This window comes from Vanacampus margaritifer, chromosome 19 (assembly GCF_051991255.1).
Source record: "Vanacampus margaritifer isolate UIUO_Vmar chromosome 19, RoL_Vmar_1.0, whole genome shotgun sequence".
NCBI classification, from domain to species: Eukaryota; Metazoa; Chordata; class Actinopteri; order Syngnathiformes; family Syngnathidae; genus Vanacampus; species Vanacampus margaritifer.
In genome coordinates, this window is record NC_135450.1 from 5,488,073 (window position 1) to 5,507,686 (window position 19,614).

General features: G+C 38.4%; 4 protein-coding genes and 1 non-coding gene across 5 annotated transcripts; 3 read left to right on the forward strand and 2 right to left on the reverse strand.

The window, feature by feature from the left end:
* Positions 1-20: 20 nt before the first annotated feature.
* On the reverse strand, positions 21-4,866 carry pla2g7 (phospholipase A2, group VII (platelet-activating factor acetylhydrolase, plasma)). The gene is made up of 11 exons (XM_077552062.1): positions 4,512-4,866; positions 3,775-3,900; positions 3,548-3,698; positions 3,200-3,293; positions 3,034-3,102; positions 2,100-2,265; positions 1,776-1,889; positions 1,204-1,295; positions 943-1,113; positions 707-855; positions 21-628 (listed from the first exon to the last, which is right to left on the reverse strand). Exons 1-11 carry the CDS (start codon positions 4,572-4,574, stop codon positions 528-530), a joined length of 1,296 nt encoding a protein of 431 aa, XP_077408188.1. The 5' UTR covers positions 4,575-4,866; the 3' UTR covers positions 21-527.
* ints9 (integrator complex subunit 9) lies at positions 4,863-14,238 on the forward strand. Its single transcript, XM_077552061.1, has 17 exons — positions 4,863-5,016; positions 5,263-5,390; positions 5,529-5,589; positions 5,696-5,758; positions 5,941-6,080; positions 7,618-7,704; positions 7,881-8,001; positions 8,260-8,394; positions 8,464-8,575; positions 8,666-8,846; positions 8,950-9,010; positions 9,840-10,011; positions 10,122-10,246; positions 11,621-11,788; positions 11,852-11,950; positions 12,050-12,187; positions 13,810-14,238. Exons 1-17 carry the CDS (start codon positions 5,008-5,010, stop codon positions 13,984-13,986), a joined length of 1,977 nt encoding a protein of 658 aa, XP_077408187.1. The 5' UTR covers positions 4,863-5,007; the 3' UTR covers positions 13,987-14,238.
* glrx5 (glutaredoxin 5 homolog (S. cerevisiae)) lies at positions 14,204-16,585 on the reverse strand. Its single transcript, XM_077552063.1, has 2 exons — positions 16,186-16,585; positions 14,204-15,062 (listed from the first exon to the last, which is right to left on the reverse strand). The coding sequence occupies exons 1-2, from the start codon at positions 16,583-16,585 to the stop codon at positions 14,890-14,892; spliced, it is 573 nt and encodes a 190-aa protein (XP_077408189.1). The 3' UTR covers positions 14,204-14,889.
* A 477-nt stretch (positions 16,586-17,062) lies between these two features.
* On the forward strand, positions 17,063-18,750 carry prkrip1 (PRKR interacting protein 1). The gene has a single exon (XM_077552065.1). It carries the CDS (start codon positions 17,172-17,174, stop codon positions 17,733-17,735), a length of 564 nt encoding a protein of 187 aa, XP_077408191.1. The 5' UTR covers positions 17,063-17,171; the 3' UTR covers positions 17,736-18,750.
* On the forward strand, positions 18,342-18,618 carry LOC144039958 (small Cajal body-specific RNA 13). The gene has a single exon (XR_013289586.1).
* Positions 18,751-19,614: the final 864 nt, after the last annotated feature.

A 19,614-nucleotide genomic window follows, 5' to 3' on the forward strand; every position in this document is an offset into this window, starting at 1 on the left:
CACTTAAAATAAGGCTGATGTAGGTATACAAACCTGATTTATTGCAGTGTGCACATAAAAATAGACTTGACTAAATACAATAAATGCCTGGATTTAAATATATATTTTAAAATGTACATAGACTATACTAAAATACTGTGAATGAAGGCACATCTCACAGTTAACCATGTACATTCTGTACATGTATTCAAAGTTATTCCGTGTTGACATAGCCACATTTCGAGCACTAATTTGGCTCAAGATGAAAAATAAAAAATACACAGGCGTGCGCACACACACCTAAAATGTTGCTGTCAAATTTCAAAAACAAACTAAAAGGACATATTGATTTTTTTTTTTAAATGGATAAAATGCTGGTAAATACAAACATATATACTTTAAAGTGGTCAGTTATGTGCAGAAAACAATGTTCTTCAAATGTCCATTTTAAAACACCTGAGTTTAAAATATTACTTTAACATGGCGGGGTCCTCAAGTTTACAGCATGAGGTCACAAAAGCTCCAGGAATTTGCCGTTGCTTCATTTGTCAGATGGCTGACTGAAGCAAAATTACATTCGTTCCTGGAATAAGGTTTTCATCATCCCCTTCAATCAGACGATCCCATTGATTGAAGTCCTTTTTCAAACCTTAAAAAAAAAAAGCACACAATTTCAGACACGACTCACAATTTAATTAACGGAGGTATGGGTGAAGAAGAGTCTTACCAAGATGCCTTTGCAGAAATGCGAGCGATGCTTTGTTTGAAAGGTCAATCCCGATTTCTGGGTCGAGGTCACCTCTCAGCTTCATAAACTTGCCGATCAAGTCTCTTGTCAGAAAGGTGAAGTCTGGGAAAGACTGGTGCACAGTCCCTCTGGAGCAATGAAGGCAACAAAATCCATCAGAAGAGAATTTTTCATCTAGTTTACAATCGATGGTGGTGTTTTCTGCTTCGTGCTACCTGATCGTCATCATTTTCCTCTCGATGTCTGACGAGTCCAGCTTTTTGATGCGTTTTATGTTCTCCGCCCACTGGAACTTCTCAGAGTTGATAAAAAAAATAGGCTGGTTTACTTGAGGAAAGGTTTCGTCTTTTAACGGGAACATCCAGACATCCAGCGCTACAGCACACCTGAGAGAGAGCAAGCGTGTTATCAAAGGCCCCTTTCAATGGCCAAGTAAGTGGTATAGAAAATGGATTGATGTGTAGAACTGCTCTTACTTGAATTTTGCTTCTTTGGCTAGAGCTTCTATGACTGTCGCTCCCCCAAAGGAATGGCCCATGATAGATACTCTGCCAAGATCCATGGAATTCTGTATTGAACATGACAATTGATCAGAAGTCGCTTTACCAAAGGACTGTTACAAGGTACATAACCATACCAGCATCTACTAAAATCTAAGGCAGTGGTTTTGAACCCGGGTTCAGTGAGTCATACACTAATGGTTTGACCATCATTGGCTGCTGCTGATCACGAGACATTGCTTGGCTTATCTGTGCTGTAGAGAAGTTGGTGCACTCAGTAGACGACTTGTGGCTGTTGTGGTGGTATGTCGTGTGATAATTTACTATGTGGAGTATTTATGGTGTTCCACAGGATTCATTTCTGGGGCCTCTGCTGTTTTCATTGTATTGTATTGGTTGTTTTTAGTGGATGTGTAAATGTTGCATGAAATGTTATTAACTGATACTGAAAAGTCAACATTTAGTGTACTGGCAACAATCAAGCACAATGGCATTACAATCCTTAGTTTAAAATAAATCATACATGGAAAAAAAATTATTTGAGTTACCTCCAAAGTCTTCCAGTCAAATTGTGTATGCAAAACATTTTGCACTGGCACCCCTGAGTTTATGTCCGTGAGTTTATGAAGCGCACGGATGCATTCGTCGGCCCTCTGTTGCACCTGGAAAAGACAGAAGCTTCTGTATCAAATCTTACACACTCTTAATGAAGTCATTCTTTGAAATGCAAAAATAACTTTCATATTTTACAGCATCAGATTTCTCTGATTAAAGATGAGATCATTTTATTTAATAACTGCAGACCTGTTGTTAAAGTCCATAGTGTGTATACTAGTATAGTGAAATAATGTAACATATCTCAGGCTTCATACTTGCTGGTTTCTGAGGGGGAATTCTTGCTCCCCTTGTTGCAGACTTCTGTAGTACATCCACTCCCTCACCAGGGTGTCTGCGAGTGAAGTTTTCGAGGAATCCTTGTCGGCCGTCTCCGACTCGCTCTTTTGTCGTAGGAGATACGTGGCTGAGGCAGACTGGTCTCTGCAGGAGACAGAAGTACACGTTTTTTAAGTGCTCGGAACTCTGAAACGTCCCACTTGAAACTTCGAAGATCCGATAGTGAAATTTTAAAACATGCATGGACAAGTATTCCTCCTTAACCTTGGGTACGAAGCACTGTGCCAACGTTCAAGGCTGATAACCTTGGAGGAATGGTGGTTATCCGAGTTATGATTCTGACTCATTTCCTGGACAACACTGTCTGTTTTGATTAGCTACTTTCTGATATGCAGTAAATGAAGATAATCAAGTAATGATTCAGTTTCCTCCAACTGCCTACTAATTACCCAAAGTATTTGCTATTATGACTTGACATTTGTGACAACTTTACATGCAGGATTACTAGGTCATATGCTCTTTCTGTGGCTTTACCCATCACCAGCTGATAGAAGTCGCATGTATGCACGAGATGGACCAATTGTGGGCTGAGTCTGCTAATATGCTACCAAAAATAGGCTTCCTAAAATTGGCCTATTACACAACAATATGAAAGAGGCAATCATATTGCTGATTCGTGTCATGTGGGAGAAGTTGCAATGAATGTGTTTTTTTCTGTGTATGTTCACGATCATAATCACCGAGAAAAAAAAGGTTAAAAATATATCATACTGAAAAGTGTTCTTATTTATACAGTCAAGTGTTTAGATGACCTTAAACCTGTATAACTCCAATAGCAGGAACAAACAATAGAACCTTTGTCGCACTACGGTATGCAGAGTAGATAAATCAGTCAATTACATGTACACGTACCTGTGTTCCACAGAGGCCACGATGAAGCCCTGAGAAGCTAGTTCTGTACATAAGGCGGAATACAAAGTCCTAACAAAGGGGGGAAAAACACAAATCAGACCATTCCGAAAAATATATATACAATACATTTTTAAATCCGTCAATGCCAAAAAAGGATAATAAATACCTGAAGGCCCCCAAACCGTGTGAAAAGATAATTACGGGGCATTTTTCATTTGACTTAAATGGAGCATCCAAGTAGGCTGGAATCTTAAAGGACCCTGAAAAAAATACATACATTTTCAATAAATAAAGCTCACAATTAAGTGTTTGTACTTAATATTATGAAACATAATAAACATTTTTAGTTGGTGTTATGCTTTTATGGGAGTCATTGGAAATATTTCTTTCCTTTAGGGTTTCAGAACCACTTCTGTAGACACTAAGGTTTAAGCGATTTAAGAACAGTTTTAAAAGATAAAAAACAGTATGATAATGACGAGGCCCAAATTTGAAAAATGTCATGATGAATTACCAAAGAGACAGTTGAATATTCTTTCGCTGAAAGTCCTGTTGATTTTCAAAAAATCTGCCAGCCCATTAAAGTACTCTCTGCTTGGAATCCAGTCCGGCATCTCTGCTTTGTTATTCCTCTGGCAAGGGTAGTAAAGACGGAAGAAGCTTCCCTGTTGGGAACACAAATGCAGACATTTATTACCGAAAACAATTACACTGACTGTTCTTCGCCATCCTGCACTTTACCTGCACTGTGTTATCCATCATAAAGTCAGTACATCCTGCAGCATTTGGTCCCTTGGGTGGAGGGATTTCTAGGTTGTTGCAGGACATGTTTCCCATAGCTGAAAATGTTAACTTTAGACCTCTGATCTGTGGGCAAAAAGGGGACATGGATTGTGACAAGTCAAATGTACACAACAAAAGGGGGCATGCACACGTCACAGGGTGTGCTGCAGTAATAAAATTAAAAAATCCTCATTGATGGTCAGTCAACAGTACTTATGTCGTTTTTATAATTTTATTATCTCAGACTTCCTTGGGGAAAACCCTGTCTTGGGTAAGCCTCTCATGTAAGATAAGGAGATACTGTATTGGTTTAAAAAAAAATATATTAAATAACATTATATATTGAATATAAATATTAATTTTAAGCTACAAATTAAAATATCAGTTGTTTTTGATGCAGTAGTTTTCCACTGGAAGTCCGTTAATGTCGCCTCTTTATTTTATTACATCAATAAGGAAAATGAAATTCATAATCGTCTGACAGCCTGTCAGAGAATTACTAGTTTTGTAAAGGAAGACATGTTTGATGGCATTTCAATCATTTTGACTGCTAATGTGAAGGAAATACTCAAGTAAACAAAGTTTGTATTTAGGAAAATTGACGAAAGCCAGTACTGTCCTATTTTTGAACACTTAAGTTTCGCAAACTGTTAAGAGAGTGAAACAATGACCTTAAAACAAAAATTGCAACTTACCTGGGGAGGTAAAAACAGCTCGGAGTCGACTGGGCAAAGTTTCCACAATCCATGTCGCAACATTCAAATGACTTGACTTTACCCAGTTCGAAGTGTGAGTCACTGGGGAGGGGTTCTGACAGGTTCGAATGCTAAGGTAAATCAGCTGCAAGCATCGCATCGAATCTAGTATTGGCCATAGCGTACGTCTGAAATTATAAACGTCTCTATCGCTACGGTTTCACGCATGTCATCAATATTATACTGTAATATTCTAGTTTCACTTGCAACCATAGACGTAAACAGTTTGTAAATACATTTTAAAGTAACCACTAAAGACCGGAAGTCTATTTTATCAATATGAACCCTTACTCTTCCGGCCCGCGATAGGTGGCGCCCTGTGTCTGTAACATTTGTGTACAACCTACTGATTTAGCCAGCGAAGAAGAAAGTTGCACAAGGCTTGCAATACAGTACCAGTTTTCCTTCATAAGATTATGGTGTCATTTGTTAAAACATGAAATTGGTAAGTATTAAGTACGCATTATTCGTGTTTATCCGACAAAGTAACTGTGTAGGCTAGAGGTACAGGGCTGCGTAGCAGGTGTTAGCGTAGCAACTAGCAGCCTCTTCTGTCATTCACTAGCCCAAGAGTAACTCTGTAAGCACTCTGAGATGTTTGGAGATCTGAAGATGACGTGTTGATATGCTACGGCTTGTACATTATAAACAACCTATTATGTATGTTTTCCTACTGATTGGTTTCCATTAGTACTGTCTGTCTGGCCATCCCACATTGCCGTGCAATGTCCTCAAATTTAAATCGACCACCGTCATGCTGGATTGTGGACTGGACACCACATCTGTCCTACACTTCTTGCCCCTTCCCCTCGTGCACAGGTGAGTAATAATGTAGCCTTTTACTGCTTTATCGATTATATTAGCCAGTTAGCCACTTGACTGATTTTGTGATGACTAAACTTTCCACTTAGGCATAATTTTAAATGACTGTATGCATTGCCTGTTTTCCTTTTCTAGTCCAAGACTCTCAAAGCTACCAGGTTGGAGTGCTAAAGACGGACCTCTAAACTTGGAAAAGGTGTGAGATGCTTGGTGGATTCTGAAAATGCTTTGATAGGTCTTGCTTTTGTACTAAAAACCTAATTACAGACTGTGAAATGACTCTCTTGCACTGATATTTCCAGGAGCTAAAAGAGTGTGCGGGCAGAGTGTTTGTGGACTCACAGCCAGAATTCTGTCTCCCCGAGGTAATAAATCCAGGCACTGTATGCATACTTTTTTTCTTTTTTGGGGGGTAGAATGCTCCTTTCACAGCGCTACTATGGCATTACACTATAAATGGAGCCCTATTTCACATTATATTTTAACATGTATAGAATTGAGCTTGTTTAATGAATCCTCTCTTTAAAAAAAACACACAAAAAAACAGAGAGAACTGCTGGATCTGTCAACGATCGATGTCATCCTGATTTCCAACTACCACTGTATGATGGCCCTGCCCTACATCACAGAAAACACAGGTTTCACTGGCACAGTGTATGCCACAGAGCCCACCCTGCAGATTGGAAGGTAAAGAGACATAGGGATTTTTTTTTTTTTAATGCCAACATTTGTGACATTTTAGTACAGTCTTAGAGTGCCTTGAAAAGTATTTTGCCCGCTCTTAACTCTTTCACTGCCAGACGTTTTCAGAAACGGGTTGTCCCCACTGCCAGCCGATTTAAGCATTTTGAGTGATCTTTCAAGGTCCACAGAAAATGTTGTGTTATGGAAACACACATACTACCAAATGAAAGATTGGACTCTCGGCTTTCATCAGAAAAAAAAAGTTTGTTTCTACCTTATTCCGTTCTTCAGTAATCAACAATAGAAAATGGTTACTTTCACCGAAATTCTCTCTTTTGAAACAAAAAACGGAGAAAAAGAGCTTTTTGTGAAACGATGTTATTTCATGCACTCTAGTGAATTGTACACTTCTTTTTGTCCATGAATGATGCCACAAACACCTAAATAGTGCTTTACTTCTGTAAAACGCTTTCACCAACAATGAAAAAGTGTTTTTTGATTGCAAAATACGTTTATTTCCATTCAACAGTGTAACAATTTGACAAAACAATTTCGCAAACTATTTACAAATGTGTGCAACTGTGGTACTACTTACAATTATGTGGATGTTTCAAATACAGTTTTTCCTTTTGTAACGCTCTCCTGCGTGCAAGGAGACGCCAGGACTCGCACAACAGTTTACTTTCACTTTCACATTGGTCCGTTTTGCGTGCAAACGTTACACTTTCTTGACTGCCTTTTTTTCCGGGGAATAAAAAGCAAGTAGCAGACTGTACACACTTCCTCCGATGAATATGCATTGGACTCGGGGCACTCTCCGTCGTCCGATCGAACGTCCGCATGTGCGTGCTCGGTTGCGTTCCGCGTTACGACACCGTCATAGCCGCCGCGTCAGCGGTTCCAATTTCGCTGTCAAGCTCGGATTCACCTTCATCATTTTAATTATTAAAGGATAAAATATTGAAAATGATCAGAACCCGTGTGACTTTATTTTTCATTGGTTCTTGAATTTCTTTGCATCATGACCTTTTATTCCCCCCCCCCTTTTTTTTCTTTTTTTTTTAAAGCTCTTTGTGTGACTTAATTTTGCTAGACATTTTCTAATTCTTTGACTTCTTGATTGGACAGTTTTGGAGGTAATCTGGCTTAGGTCTGGTCAGTGAAAATGAATTCATCTTTTTTTCCTTGGTCTTTTTGCCACAGTTAATTCACAATTTAACAATGGGATCAATTACTACTTTTTCAAACAAGGCAAGGGATCTTTTAATATTTGTTTTCCCTAAATAAATAAATCATGATTTGAAAACTGCATTTTCTGTTTACTTTGTGCGACATTAACATTTATTTGTTTGATCTTAAACCATTGAATTTGTGGAAACAAACATAAGAATTTGGCAATAGGAAGATACTCTTTCACAACACCTGAACACTGTTTATGAATGTGGGAAAAGAGCCTGGGGTGTAAGTTACTCCTGTAAATTTCATTTGTGGGTGTTTTAAAGTAATTGAGTTTCTTTTTTTGTTTTCTTTTTTTTTTTAGATTGCTGATGGAAGAGCTTGTGAAGTTCATGGAGAGAGTTCCCAAAGCTCAGTCTGCCACCTCCTGGAAGAAGAAGGAAATACAAAGGTATCAGATCACTGCCAAACTTGATGAGGACAAATAGTACAGACAATGGATGGATCGATAATCATGGCTTTGCCTTTTACTGTACCTGGGGGGAAAACAAATCTTTGTGTTCTTAAAATAAATCATGCTGCGCTTATTAATTTTCTTGCATATTCATTTTGCATTTTATTCTTAAGGTTGATTCCTGGACCACTAAAGAATGCAGTTGATGTTTGGACGTGGAAACGATGTTACGGTATGCAGGAGGTCAACTCTGCCCTCAGCAAAGTGCAACTCGTGGGTTATTCACAGAAAGTGGTAAGAAGCTGTCCTAATTGTGTTATCTAGCGCACAGCCGCACACACAAACTTGAAAGTTTCATGGTGAAAAAAATAATATTTTTAATAATTGCAAATTCATACATATATCGATTTAATGGGATTTTTCTGTTGGTGTGTGTGTGTTTTTTACGAAAAATATGTTTGAAATAAATATTTGACTTGAACTGAATGTTGCGTCAAGGTAACATGATGTGGAAATTTCACGATTGCCCAATGACCAAGTTTTTTTTTGCAGGAATTGTTTGGAGCTGTACAAATCTCCCCACTAAGCTCTGGCTACTCCTTGGGTAGCTCCAATTGGATCATCCAATCCCATCATGAGAAAGTTTCCTACGTGTCCGGGTCGTCCCTCCTCACCACCCACCCGCAGGTATGCAGTAAATATCCCGTGATCCGCTATGATCAAAAGTGATGTAGTCTTTCCTTTGTCTTCTCCCAGCCGATGGACCAAAGTTCCCTGAAGAACAGCGATGTTCTCATTCTGACAGGCCTCACCCAGATGCCCACCGCCAACCCAGATGGCATGCTGGGAGAATTCTGCAGCAATCTAGGTTAGCTGAAATGTGCCGACTAGCTACTTTGTGATGTTGACCAATCGAAGATGCGTCTTGTGATGATGATGTGTCACGTGTTCCTCGTAGCCATGACGATACGAGCTGGAGGCAATGTGCTTGTGCCATGCTATTCCTCTGGAGTGATTTATGACCTGCTAGAGTGTCTGTACCAGTTCATCGACAGCGCCAACCTGGGTACCACGCCGTTCTATTTTATCTCTCCTGTCGCCAACAGCTCCTTGGAGTTCTCACAAATCTTTGCTGAGTGGTGAGAAGATGTTTTTCTGTTAACATTTTGTTTTACTCACTACTTAGAACAGAACAGCAGTTGATGTCACACAAGCTCACTTTGATTTTAATTATTATTTTAGGCTCTGTCATAACAAGCAGTCGAAGGTGTATCTTCCAGAGCCTCCATTCCCCCATGCAGAGGTACAACAATTATGTTATGTTGTGTAGGGCCCGACTGATATGCATTTTTTGAGGCCGATACCGCTTTTTGGCAGAAAAAAATACAGATTACTGATTAATCTGCCGATAATTTTTGAAAAATATATATAATGCATAGAATTAGCCCCCCATTCCTTTTTAATGGGAGTGACTTTTGCACAAACTTCTACTGTTAAAATTTTCTCTGCTTTGAATGACAAGTCTATAGTCTATATACCTTATCAACAAATTTCATGAAGTATAGAAGATTATTGTATAGATTTATGTGTCAATAATAAAACCAAGAATGGTCATGATCAAATATTCATTATTTGAAGGAAAAACACTCCCAAAGTTGAAGTTAACTTAGCATCTGAATGGGATCCTCTCTTCGCTTGTAGCATTAGCGCTAGGCTAGCAATGTTTTAAAAATAAAGCATGTTTTGTATTTAGATATACAGTGGATATAATTCTTATTGTTGTGTGTTTAGTTTTGCGGTTAACTCCAACTGGGGTGTCATTAAACAGCTTAAATGACACTTAGGGACAACAAAATGACCAGAATAACATACGCTACGCACATGCTAGTTGCTAATGCCATGCGTACTGCCATGCGCTGCATTCAGGGCACTTTCACAGCGTTGGAAACTTTTTTTCTTCGATTATAACGTTTTAAGGGGAAAATAATTGTCCATTTGACCCAATTGGTCTATTGTTTTGGCAGATGTTTGAAGGGCAATAATCGGCCGATGTAGAAAAGTGGCCGCCAGACTTCAATTTTAAACAGTTGCAAAGTTAGTGAACATAACTTATATGGTCCGTGTTATTTCAGTTGATCCAAAGCAACAAGCTGAAGCACTACCCCAGCATTCACGGTGACTTCAGCAGTGACTTCCGCCAACCGTGTGTGGTGTTCACTGGACACCCCTCCCTGCGCTTCGGGGACGTGGTCCACTTCATGGAGCTGTGGGGCAAATCCAGCCTGAACACTATCATCTTTACTGGTAATGAACACTTTAAGGCTTGGAAACACACACATGCCAATCACTTAAGCAGTGATGATTTTCAAAACGATGTACTGAAAGGTAAGGCTGTTATTCATTTTTACTGACAGAACCGGACTTCTCCTACTTGGATGCTTTGGCTCCCTACCAGCCGCTGGCCATGAAGTGTGTTTACTGCCCCATTGACACGCGGCTTAACTTCCACCAAGTTTCAAAGCTGCTCAAAGAGGTCCAGGTAAGACAATCCACCACCACCCTGGTCAAGTTTTACAAGTACTGTACCAAAAATAAATCACTAAATTACTCCATTCCAATGCGTTGGAGAAATACAATAAAAATGATGATAAACATTTGTTATGTTTTCGATGAAAAACAAGGGGAATGGGGTATAAAAATAAAAAATATCCGCATATTCAAATCTACGAGTGCTGAATTTACGAGTGTGGGGTCAGGGTTATAATAGTTTTGGATTTTTCGTTGTCTTTATTTTTATATTTTTTGTTTGCTTTTGTTTTTTTAAATTTGGTTAGTCTTTAGAGTAGGTTTGTTTTTTCTTGTCATAATATTTTTTTTTACGTTTAAACATTTTCTTGTTTTGTACCAAAAAATAAATGATCGTCCTAATCGTGATTTCAAGTATTACCAATATAATCGTGATTAATATTTTCTTCAAAATTAAGCATCCCTTATTGTGTAGTAAACTAAATAGAGTTCTCAAACAACTTTTTGACTTTGCAGCAATACAATAATCAATACAATTAAAATGAACCCCAAAAGCTTATGTATATTAATTAGAGCTGTCAAACGATTACATTTTAAATCAGATTTATCACATCTTAGAATTTTGATTAATCGCTTAGTAAAAAAAGGCATTTTTATCAACATTTTTCCCCCGCCAAATTTGAAGAGCACCGATTATGTGTTAATTCTTTTGACATTTAATGTTATGAGGACGTCTTCAACATTTTTTGATCCACTGCACACACTCATCCTCCTCTTTTTCTAATCAGTTAATTACTTGCATAATTTAAAATGGAAAAAAATGACCCCAATATTTTGACATGAACAAATATTCTAAATGTGATACACAAACATTTATTAAATGCTTTACTTTAATGCATGTAATTATGTTTATTGCTAAAACACAACCTGTGCTACCTTAAACGTAGCCATCCGCTGTCACGCTAAAGGGTAATAATCTATGGTCGAAATGAACAGTGCGATTAATCTGCGTTAATTCATGATTAATGCGATAATTTTTTGTGATTATTTAATCAGTTCACGCTTTAACTTTGACAACACTAATATTAATTGGCAAAGATGAAAATCAAGGACATTTTTGCTAAAGCTACAACTAGTTTTAGTTACATGGAAGATGTAGTTTTCTAAAAGCATTTCTGTTTTTATGTCCTTGTACATGTAGTCCTCTAGTTACGAATCTTCGTAGATATGAATAAACGCTGGCTGACGTCCATAAATATAAAATGAGGACCTGTAATTGCTGTTAAAAATATGCCAACTAGTACAATGCTTGTCAAGTTTGAACAGTTTTCATGACTCAGGAAAAAATCTGCAGTCTGCTTTACCTGCCTGTTGGCTCTCCCTGCAGCCCGTCCACGTGATATGTCCCGAGCAGTACACCCAGCCTCCAATGAGCCAGTCTCATCGCTCCGATCTGATGCTGGAGCTGCAGCCCCCACCAATGGCCTACAGGCGCTGCTCCGTGCTCAGCCTGCCCTTCAGGCGCCGTTACGAGCGTGTCTATATTCTACCTGAGGTGAGACTCTCCAGGAGGGAAGCAACTTTTCAAAGTCATGACATCATCTGCTTTTGTTCCTAGCTGGCCAACTCCCTGGTGCCTTCCGAGATCAAACCTGGCATCTCCGTGGCAACCATCTCGGCTATGTTGCATTCGAAAGACAACAAGCACACGTTGATGGTGAGTCACTGACCTCTGCCAAGGCTCAACTATCAACACACAACACAATTGTCCATGTAACACACTAATCCAGATATTTTCCCATTTTTGTATTGCCAGTCTGTTCCAAAGCCTCCTCCAGCGCCCCCTACCAAGAAGAGGAAGCGAGTGATGGAGGAACCCCCAGCGGGTCAGGCGCCCAAACCCCTGCTCAGTGGAGTTGTACCCTTGGAAGCCTTCCTTGCAACTCTGCAAAAGGTTGGATTTTGCTTTTTCACCAAGAATGTTTCAAAGAAGTATTGGGCTAAAGTAAAAAGAAAATACATTACAATATGAAAATAATGGTGCAATTTAAGTTGTATATTTTAGAAATGTATTTTTAAAATATTTTTTTACATAACATTTTTTGAAATATACCGTAGTCATCATTTTTAATATTACATTAAATTAACATATTTTCAGTGTCATTCTCTGTAGGGCCCGACCGATTGTTTTTTTTTTTAGGCAGATGCCGATTTTTGGCAGAAAAGATAACGATTACCGATTAATCTGCCGATGATTTAAGAATATATATAATGCATAAAATTACCCTCCCCCCAATTGCTTTTCAATGGGTGTCACTTACGCACAAACTTTCGCTATTAAGATTATCTGCTTTGAATGACAAGTCCATAATATGACCTTATCAACAAATTTCATGAAGAATACAAGGTTATTGTATTGATTTATGTATCATTACTAAAACCATACTATGTTTACAACTGCTGTAAAGCATTAACCGTTTATATATATATATATTTTTTTATCTTGTGTTATTTTCACAAGTCTTGGGACTTACAGGGCTAAACTGGGACCTCAGGCATTGTATTTCGTGCTATGTCGTGTGGAAATGACAAAAGAAAAGGGGAAAAAAAGACAAGAAAACAGACAAAAAAATCCTTGGATGTTTGTATTCTTGAATTTTGAGAAAAGAAAGTCTTTGAATATTTTTAAATATTCAAAGACTTTCCTTTAAATATAACTTGAAAGGACAATGGCAAAAATAAAACAATAAGAAAGTAAAATAAGAATATAATAAACTAAAACAGTAAGAACAAATACTGTTCCTGTGCGATTTGGCCTCTTGGGGGCAGTGTCATGCCGTGCATCCATGATGTACACACTTAATGTGAGTACAGAAGAAAGTTGCAATAGAATTCTATTAAAATAACTCATTTTCCACACATTGGGAAGAATTTGTGCCTTTGTGTAGTGTTATCTCACCTGTGGGTATGTGTTCCCACAGAATTTGTGTGTGGATATTCATTATTTAAAGGAAAAACACTCCCTAAGTTGATGCTAACTCCCTGTTAGCATTTGAATGAGATCCTCCCTTCGCTTTTAGCATTAGCATGTTTTGTATTTAAATATACAGTGGCTGTAATTATTATTGTCCTGTGTTTAGTTTTACCGTTAACTCCAACTGAGGTGTCATTAAACAGCTTAAAGAACGCTTAGGGACAACAGAATAACTATAACAACAACATACGCTACACACTTGCTAGTTGCTAATGCTACACATTTTTGGTACATTCAGGGTACTTTCACAGCGTCGGAAACTTCGGTTTTCTTCAATTTCTTTTTAAGGGGAAAATAATGGGCCATTTGGCCCAACAGGCCAATTGTTTTGGCTGATGTTTGAAGGCCAATAATCAGCAGATTAATTGGCCTGGCCTTAATTCTCAAATTTACAACTCTATATTGAAATTGAATTGAAATTAAATATTGAAATTACACCTAATTTAGGGTGAGAGCAATGTAGAATGTTTTGGGCGCAGCAAAAACTCAATTTAACAAAATATCCAGCAATTACACAGTTGAATCTTGCACGTTCTTTGCAGCATGGCATCACTGAGGTCAAAGTCGAGGAGACGGCAGACGGGCACATTCTGCACCTGCAGGCGGAGGACACACTGATTCAGCTGGAAGAGGACGGCACACACATCGTGTGCGACAACAACGAACCTCTGCGCACGACACTGCGAGACCTGGTGTTGCGCTTCCTGCAGAAAATCTGAACTGTTACTCAGTAAACTTACAGCGTCTTTATTGTAAAGACCGTACTATATTTTGTAAAAATAGTATTTTGTATTTAAGATAACTTTTGATACTTTTGTGTTTTTGATTTGATGAATATCTTGCAGGTGCGGCATTGCTCAAAAAGGTAGATACAATTTTTTTTTTAAACTTGATATTTTAATTGTGACTCAGTGTACATGCAGCTAAAATACATTTAATCATGTTATAAATGTACAATATATTACAATGTACCATAGCTGTGGTAATGCAAGTCTTGGGCAGCAAATAAGCTAAAGTGATTGACTGTCCCGTGATTAATCTTCAAGACCAAAATATGGTGTAGTTTATTTGTTGCGATTCGGCGGGTCTTTACTTAAAAACAGGGCGTGTCCATTTCATGTGTAGGAAACAAAAGACTTGTTGATGCCATTGGAGCCCATGTCAACATTGTCACAAACATGTACATTATAAAATCTTTAAAGTAATAGACATTTCATTCAATAAGTAACAATTCAAGACAGAATTGTCCCTTCCTGGATGTTTTCTAGTATGATGTCATTTTGTTCTGGCCCAACTTGAACAATAGTGTGAAGTCATCCTGAGGAGTCTCGGTTTTAGTATTAAAGCTACAGTGGCAAAGGGAAGAGAAAAAAGCCATCTTAGGTGGCCACCTTACTTTGGAAGCCAACATTTCTAGTTAGCAATGCTCATGTGGGTTGTTTTAAGAACCAATTCCATGTCAGAAGTCTGGTAAGCCACCTAAACCGCTCATACTGGCAGCACCGAATCACATCTACACCGTCAGTCAGAAGAGTCAATTTTGTCTTTAGAGTGCAACGCGTGAAGTCAACCGAGTAAATATGTCCTCTGTTATATAGCACATTTAAGTTCTTCTTCCTCCTCTACTTGGAGTCTTTCTCAGCATCCAATAGCGCAGACTGGATGCCCAACTTCTTAAACTCCTCCACCAGATCGCCATTTTGGTGCATCTGGAGGAGGATGTCGCAGCCTCCCACAAACTCTCCGTTGAAGTAGACCTGAGGGATCGTTGGCCAGTTGGAGAACGCTTTTACTCCTGTGGAAGCAAAAGACACTGGTTCAAGACTAGTGATTGGTGAGGCATGATAGAACCTGCATGAAAGCTTATTTCCTATTTGTGTTTCATGTCGGCTACAATTCAAAACGGGTGCACTACTAGAAACATGAGTAGCAAGAGTCACCTAAGCTCTACTCTGTTGAGTCCATAGACAAGACTGGTGATAGTTCAACTTCTTGATAAAGTGTGATTTTATTTAACTAATTTACTGCCAATGACAGCTATAAACGTCAAAAAATAATTTGAACTATTTCTATTAGTTTTAACTTATTTCCCCATTTTTGTTAACAAAAATATGAAAACCTTTAATTTTTTTTACTGTACATTTAGAACAGATATGAAATTTGTGATTAATCGCGAGTTAACTAGTGAAGTCATGAGATGAATTACGATTAAAAACTTTAATCGCCTGACGCCCCAAATTTTTAATAATATTTTCTTACCTTTTTTTTCATTCATTCACTGCCGTTGACCGCTATAAACGTAATTTTTTTTTAAACTATTTCTATTAGTTTAACATTTTGTTTCCACTTTTGTTAACAAGAGTATGAAAACCTAGATTTTTTTTTATTGTACATTTAGAACAGATATAAAAAAAAATATTAATTGTGAGTTAACTAGTGAAATCATGCGATTAATTACAATAAAAAAACAGATAACCGCCTCTTGCCCCTAATTTTTTATAATCTATTTTTAAAATGAATTTATGGCAGTGAATGAGTTAATCTATTGATAAACAAAGTAACTTCTAAAGTCTAAATGGTCGTAGCCAAACGTAAGGCTTTTGCCCAACTCATTGGAACAGTTACATCTTTTTTTTTGCACGGCTGATTCGAAGCACCACACCCTACGGTGCTTCTGCAAAATGCTGATAAACGTCACGCAAGGTTAGCCTCGGAGAGTTAGCCAAGAACGTTGATGACGTCACAATCCACTGACGTCTACGGTGAAGTATTGACAGTAGAACAGGAAACATTGAATAACGATGAGTCATTTGTGCGTGGTCTGATGGACACGCAACAAAGTAGTCTGGAGAATTTAGGACTAAAAAAAAACAAGTAAAATTAACTCCAGGTGACCACTTGTTGCTAAATGTACTGACCTTCTCGAAGCTCCTCGTCCGCCAGCACGTTATACGCAGCGTAGTCGTCCACTCCGTGCATCCGTAGAATCTGGACCACGGCGTTACTAAAACCACACAAGGGCTGAGCTGGTGTCCCCTTCATGAAAACCACCACCTTGTCCTTCTTCACCATGTCGCCTAGGTCCTTCTGGGGACCCGACGCCGCGCACAAGAGCCGCGTCGAGGCCGTCCACACACGTCCTTCGGCTTGTCCGGGTAGAGAGTACGCCGCTCCGAACCGCAGACACCGGGAAGTGTTTCTTATTAAGCTATTCATGCTGCTTATTTGGCTTTTCCTGTAAACACACGTATCTCGCTTTGACACCGGAGTTCTGCCACTCTTAAAAAAAAGAAGCTTGAAACCGAGAGGCGGGACCATAACGTCCATTGATCATTGGTCGAGAGATACGTCGATCGTATTTGTTACACAAATATATTACAACACTGGCGCTTATAACGTTAAGCAAAGATTAAATAAAATTACAAAATAATAATAATAATAAAAATCCACCCAATATGCGATTCAATTAGGATAGAAACTAAGTAATTACAAACAAACAAAAACTTCCGGGTCACCCGAGCAGGATAACGTCAGCTATTGTTATTAAACACAGGGACGCTTACAATGTCAACCAAATATTATATACAATTTTATATATATATATATATATATATATATATTAGATTTAAAATAATTGCAAATCATCGTGCAAATAAATTATTACAAATACATCAAACTTAATCCGTGCGAGGTGGAAACAGGTCGGGTCAGTCGTTATTTTTAAACATAGACTTGTGTTAATCGAAACGTATAAAACTATTAAAAATTCATATAACATTAACGGAATATGTTATTCAATAAAAATAGCAAATTAAATCGTGTAAATAGCTACGAAATCAGCATAAAAACTTCCGGGTCATTTGCGCAAGACGGAAGTATTTGACGTGTTCAGTCGTTCAGCAAGATGGCGGCGCACGAACAGAAAAACAACAAAACGGCGAAACCAGGTGGAAAGGGCGGCCAACCGCTGGTCATTGCCAAAACCGCTGCAGAAGAACAACGCCTAAAGTTGGAGAGGTTAATGCGAAATCCCGATAAACCCGCTACAATCCCGGACCGACCAAAAGAATGGAACCCTCGTGCTCCACCGGAGTTCGTACGAGATGTGATGGGCTCCAGCGCCGGTGCGGGCAGCGGTGAGTTCCACGTTTATCGGCACCTCCGACGCCGAGAGTACCAGAGACAAGACTTTCTGGACAAGATGTCGGTGAAGCAAAACAAGGAGCAAGCCTACTTGGACAAAGTGGAACAAAACCAACGGGAAGCCGAAGAGAGGACGGAAAAGCGCAGGAAGAAGCGGGAAAAACGGAAGCAGAAGATGCTCATGGCGAAGAAAGCCAAACAAGAAGACCAACAAAATGGCGATGCGGAAAAAAGCTCTGACAGCAGTGAAGACGAAAAGGAGGATGAGCAAAAAGAGGCTGATGATGATGCTGAGGTCCCTAGCTTCATCATGGGGAAGAAGTAGTCCATTTTGCATTTGCCTGGACACTTTTGTTGCCATTTTTTCCCCAACATAAGAGTGATATGGACCACTCAAAGAACATGACTGTAAACCTAACATTTTAAAACAAGTTTGGACTATGCCGTCTGGTTGAATATCCAAAAACCTGGTTATAGGCCGACTCCAACGTGAAAACAATCTTCTTTTACAGTACAGTAAAGTATGTTTCTCTTGTGTCAGGAAATCTGTAATTTGGACTCTTAAATTGTTGCAGATCCTCAATTATACACCTCATTTTGTAACTCATTTTAATAAACAAAAATTCCAGTACAGTAATTTGACAGGTGTCAAGTAATTTCATCTAAATTCCCCAACGCAAAGCCGTCTCAGCATTTTTGTTATCCCACCTTAGGTCCTTGTACTAGTAAGATTTTTATCCTCACCACTGGTAACGGCACTAGTTAACTGCATGGCACTAGTGATTTCAAATTCTAGTTATTAGAGCACTTCACTGATGGTACAAGCAAGTGTGCAGATGTCAAATAAATGCTAAAACATTTCCACCTTCCCCTATCGCTTTTGGATTTTTTTTTTTAAAGTTAGCAACAATCCCATTGCGACATTTATGCAAATCTGCGACCTTGTGATGTTGCCCCTTGCACATGTCTGTTGCTTGTGTACACAACAAGGTTGCAAACAGCAATTCAAAGAATGAAAAGGCGTGACTTCTGGAGGCCCAGAAGCAACACGTGCGATATTCTTTAGACAAAACTCCTGCCGCCACGGTGGTGATGGACTGTCTGTGGCCATCACCTTTCTTGAGGCAGGTAGAGAAAAACATTGGCAGCCGGATATGGTCTGAATCAGGTGAAGTGTTACCTGTTGGACACTGCTGGCAGTCACAAATACAGTTGAGACACAATTGTTCCTACTAACTGAACAGTGAGTGCTTTTTCAGAATGAGTAACAAAATGTTGACTCCCAGATGATTATTTTTACATTTTTATCAGAAAATAAAATGAATGTTGTGAAACTTGAATGTATTGGTGGCCTTTTTTAACCGATTTATATGAAACACTTGCAAGCAAGTTAAAACTCCAACAAATGCAACGGCGTGAGTCTAACGTCCGCTCGTCAGAGGGAAACTTGCTATATACGACGCATTCCAAATTGTTGTGCAAATGTTTTTCCCTGATTTGTCTGTGCAAATAGTACTCGGCATTATTTTCAATTCAACTGTTAGAATCATTTGAATGTTTTAAAAATAAACCCACTAGTGATATCAGTAATAAATAAAAAAATAAACACTTTTTTTAATGCACTGTTCCAAATTATTATGCACAGCAGTGTTTCCAGACATTTGTAAATAATTGAACCTGAACCATGAACTTCATGAGAGAAAATTTGGATTATTTATAAATAGAGTATTTATTGGTCCTTTTGAACATACAAAAAAATATTTTTTTAATTTAAAAATAAATAAATAAATCAACTTCCACATATGACTTTTGATTTCTGTCATATCTGATACATCCGGTCACAATGCTTTAAATTTGTAAATTTATAACTGCCAAAAATATATATATAAAAAAAAATCAACTTCCACATATGACTTTTGATTTCTGCCATATCTGATACATCCGGTCACAATGCTTTAAATTCGTAAATTTATAACTTCCAAAAACATAATAATAATAAACAGACATATCAAACATATTTGTATTTACAAAAATCAGAAAGAACATTTCCCACTATTAATAAGTAGGTGTCGCTCCTTTCTCAATCGGGGCGATCTTGCAAGGTCGCTGGAAAAGCCATCAGCCGGGTGATGGTGCTCTCTAATGGATTATCCGTGCAATGCATGCATCACATCATATATGTCAGGATTTTAATGGAGGGAAAA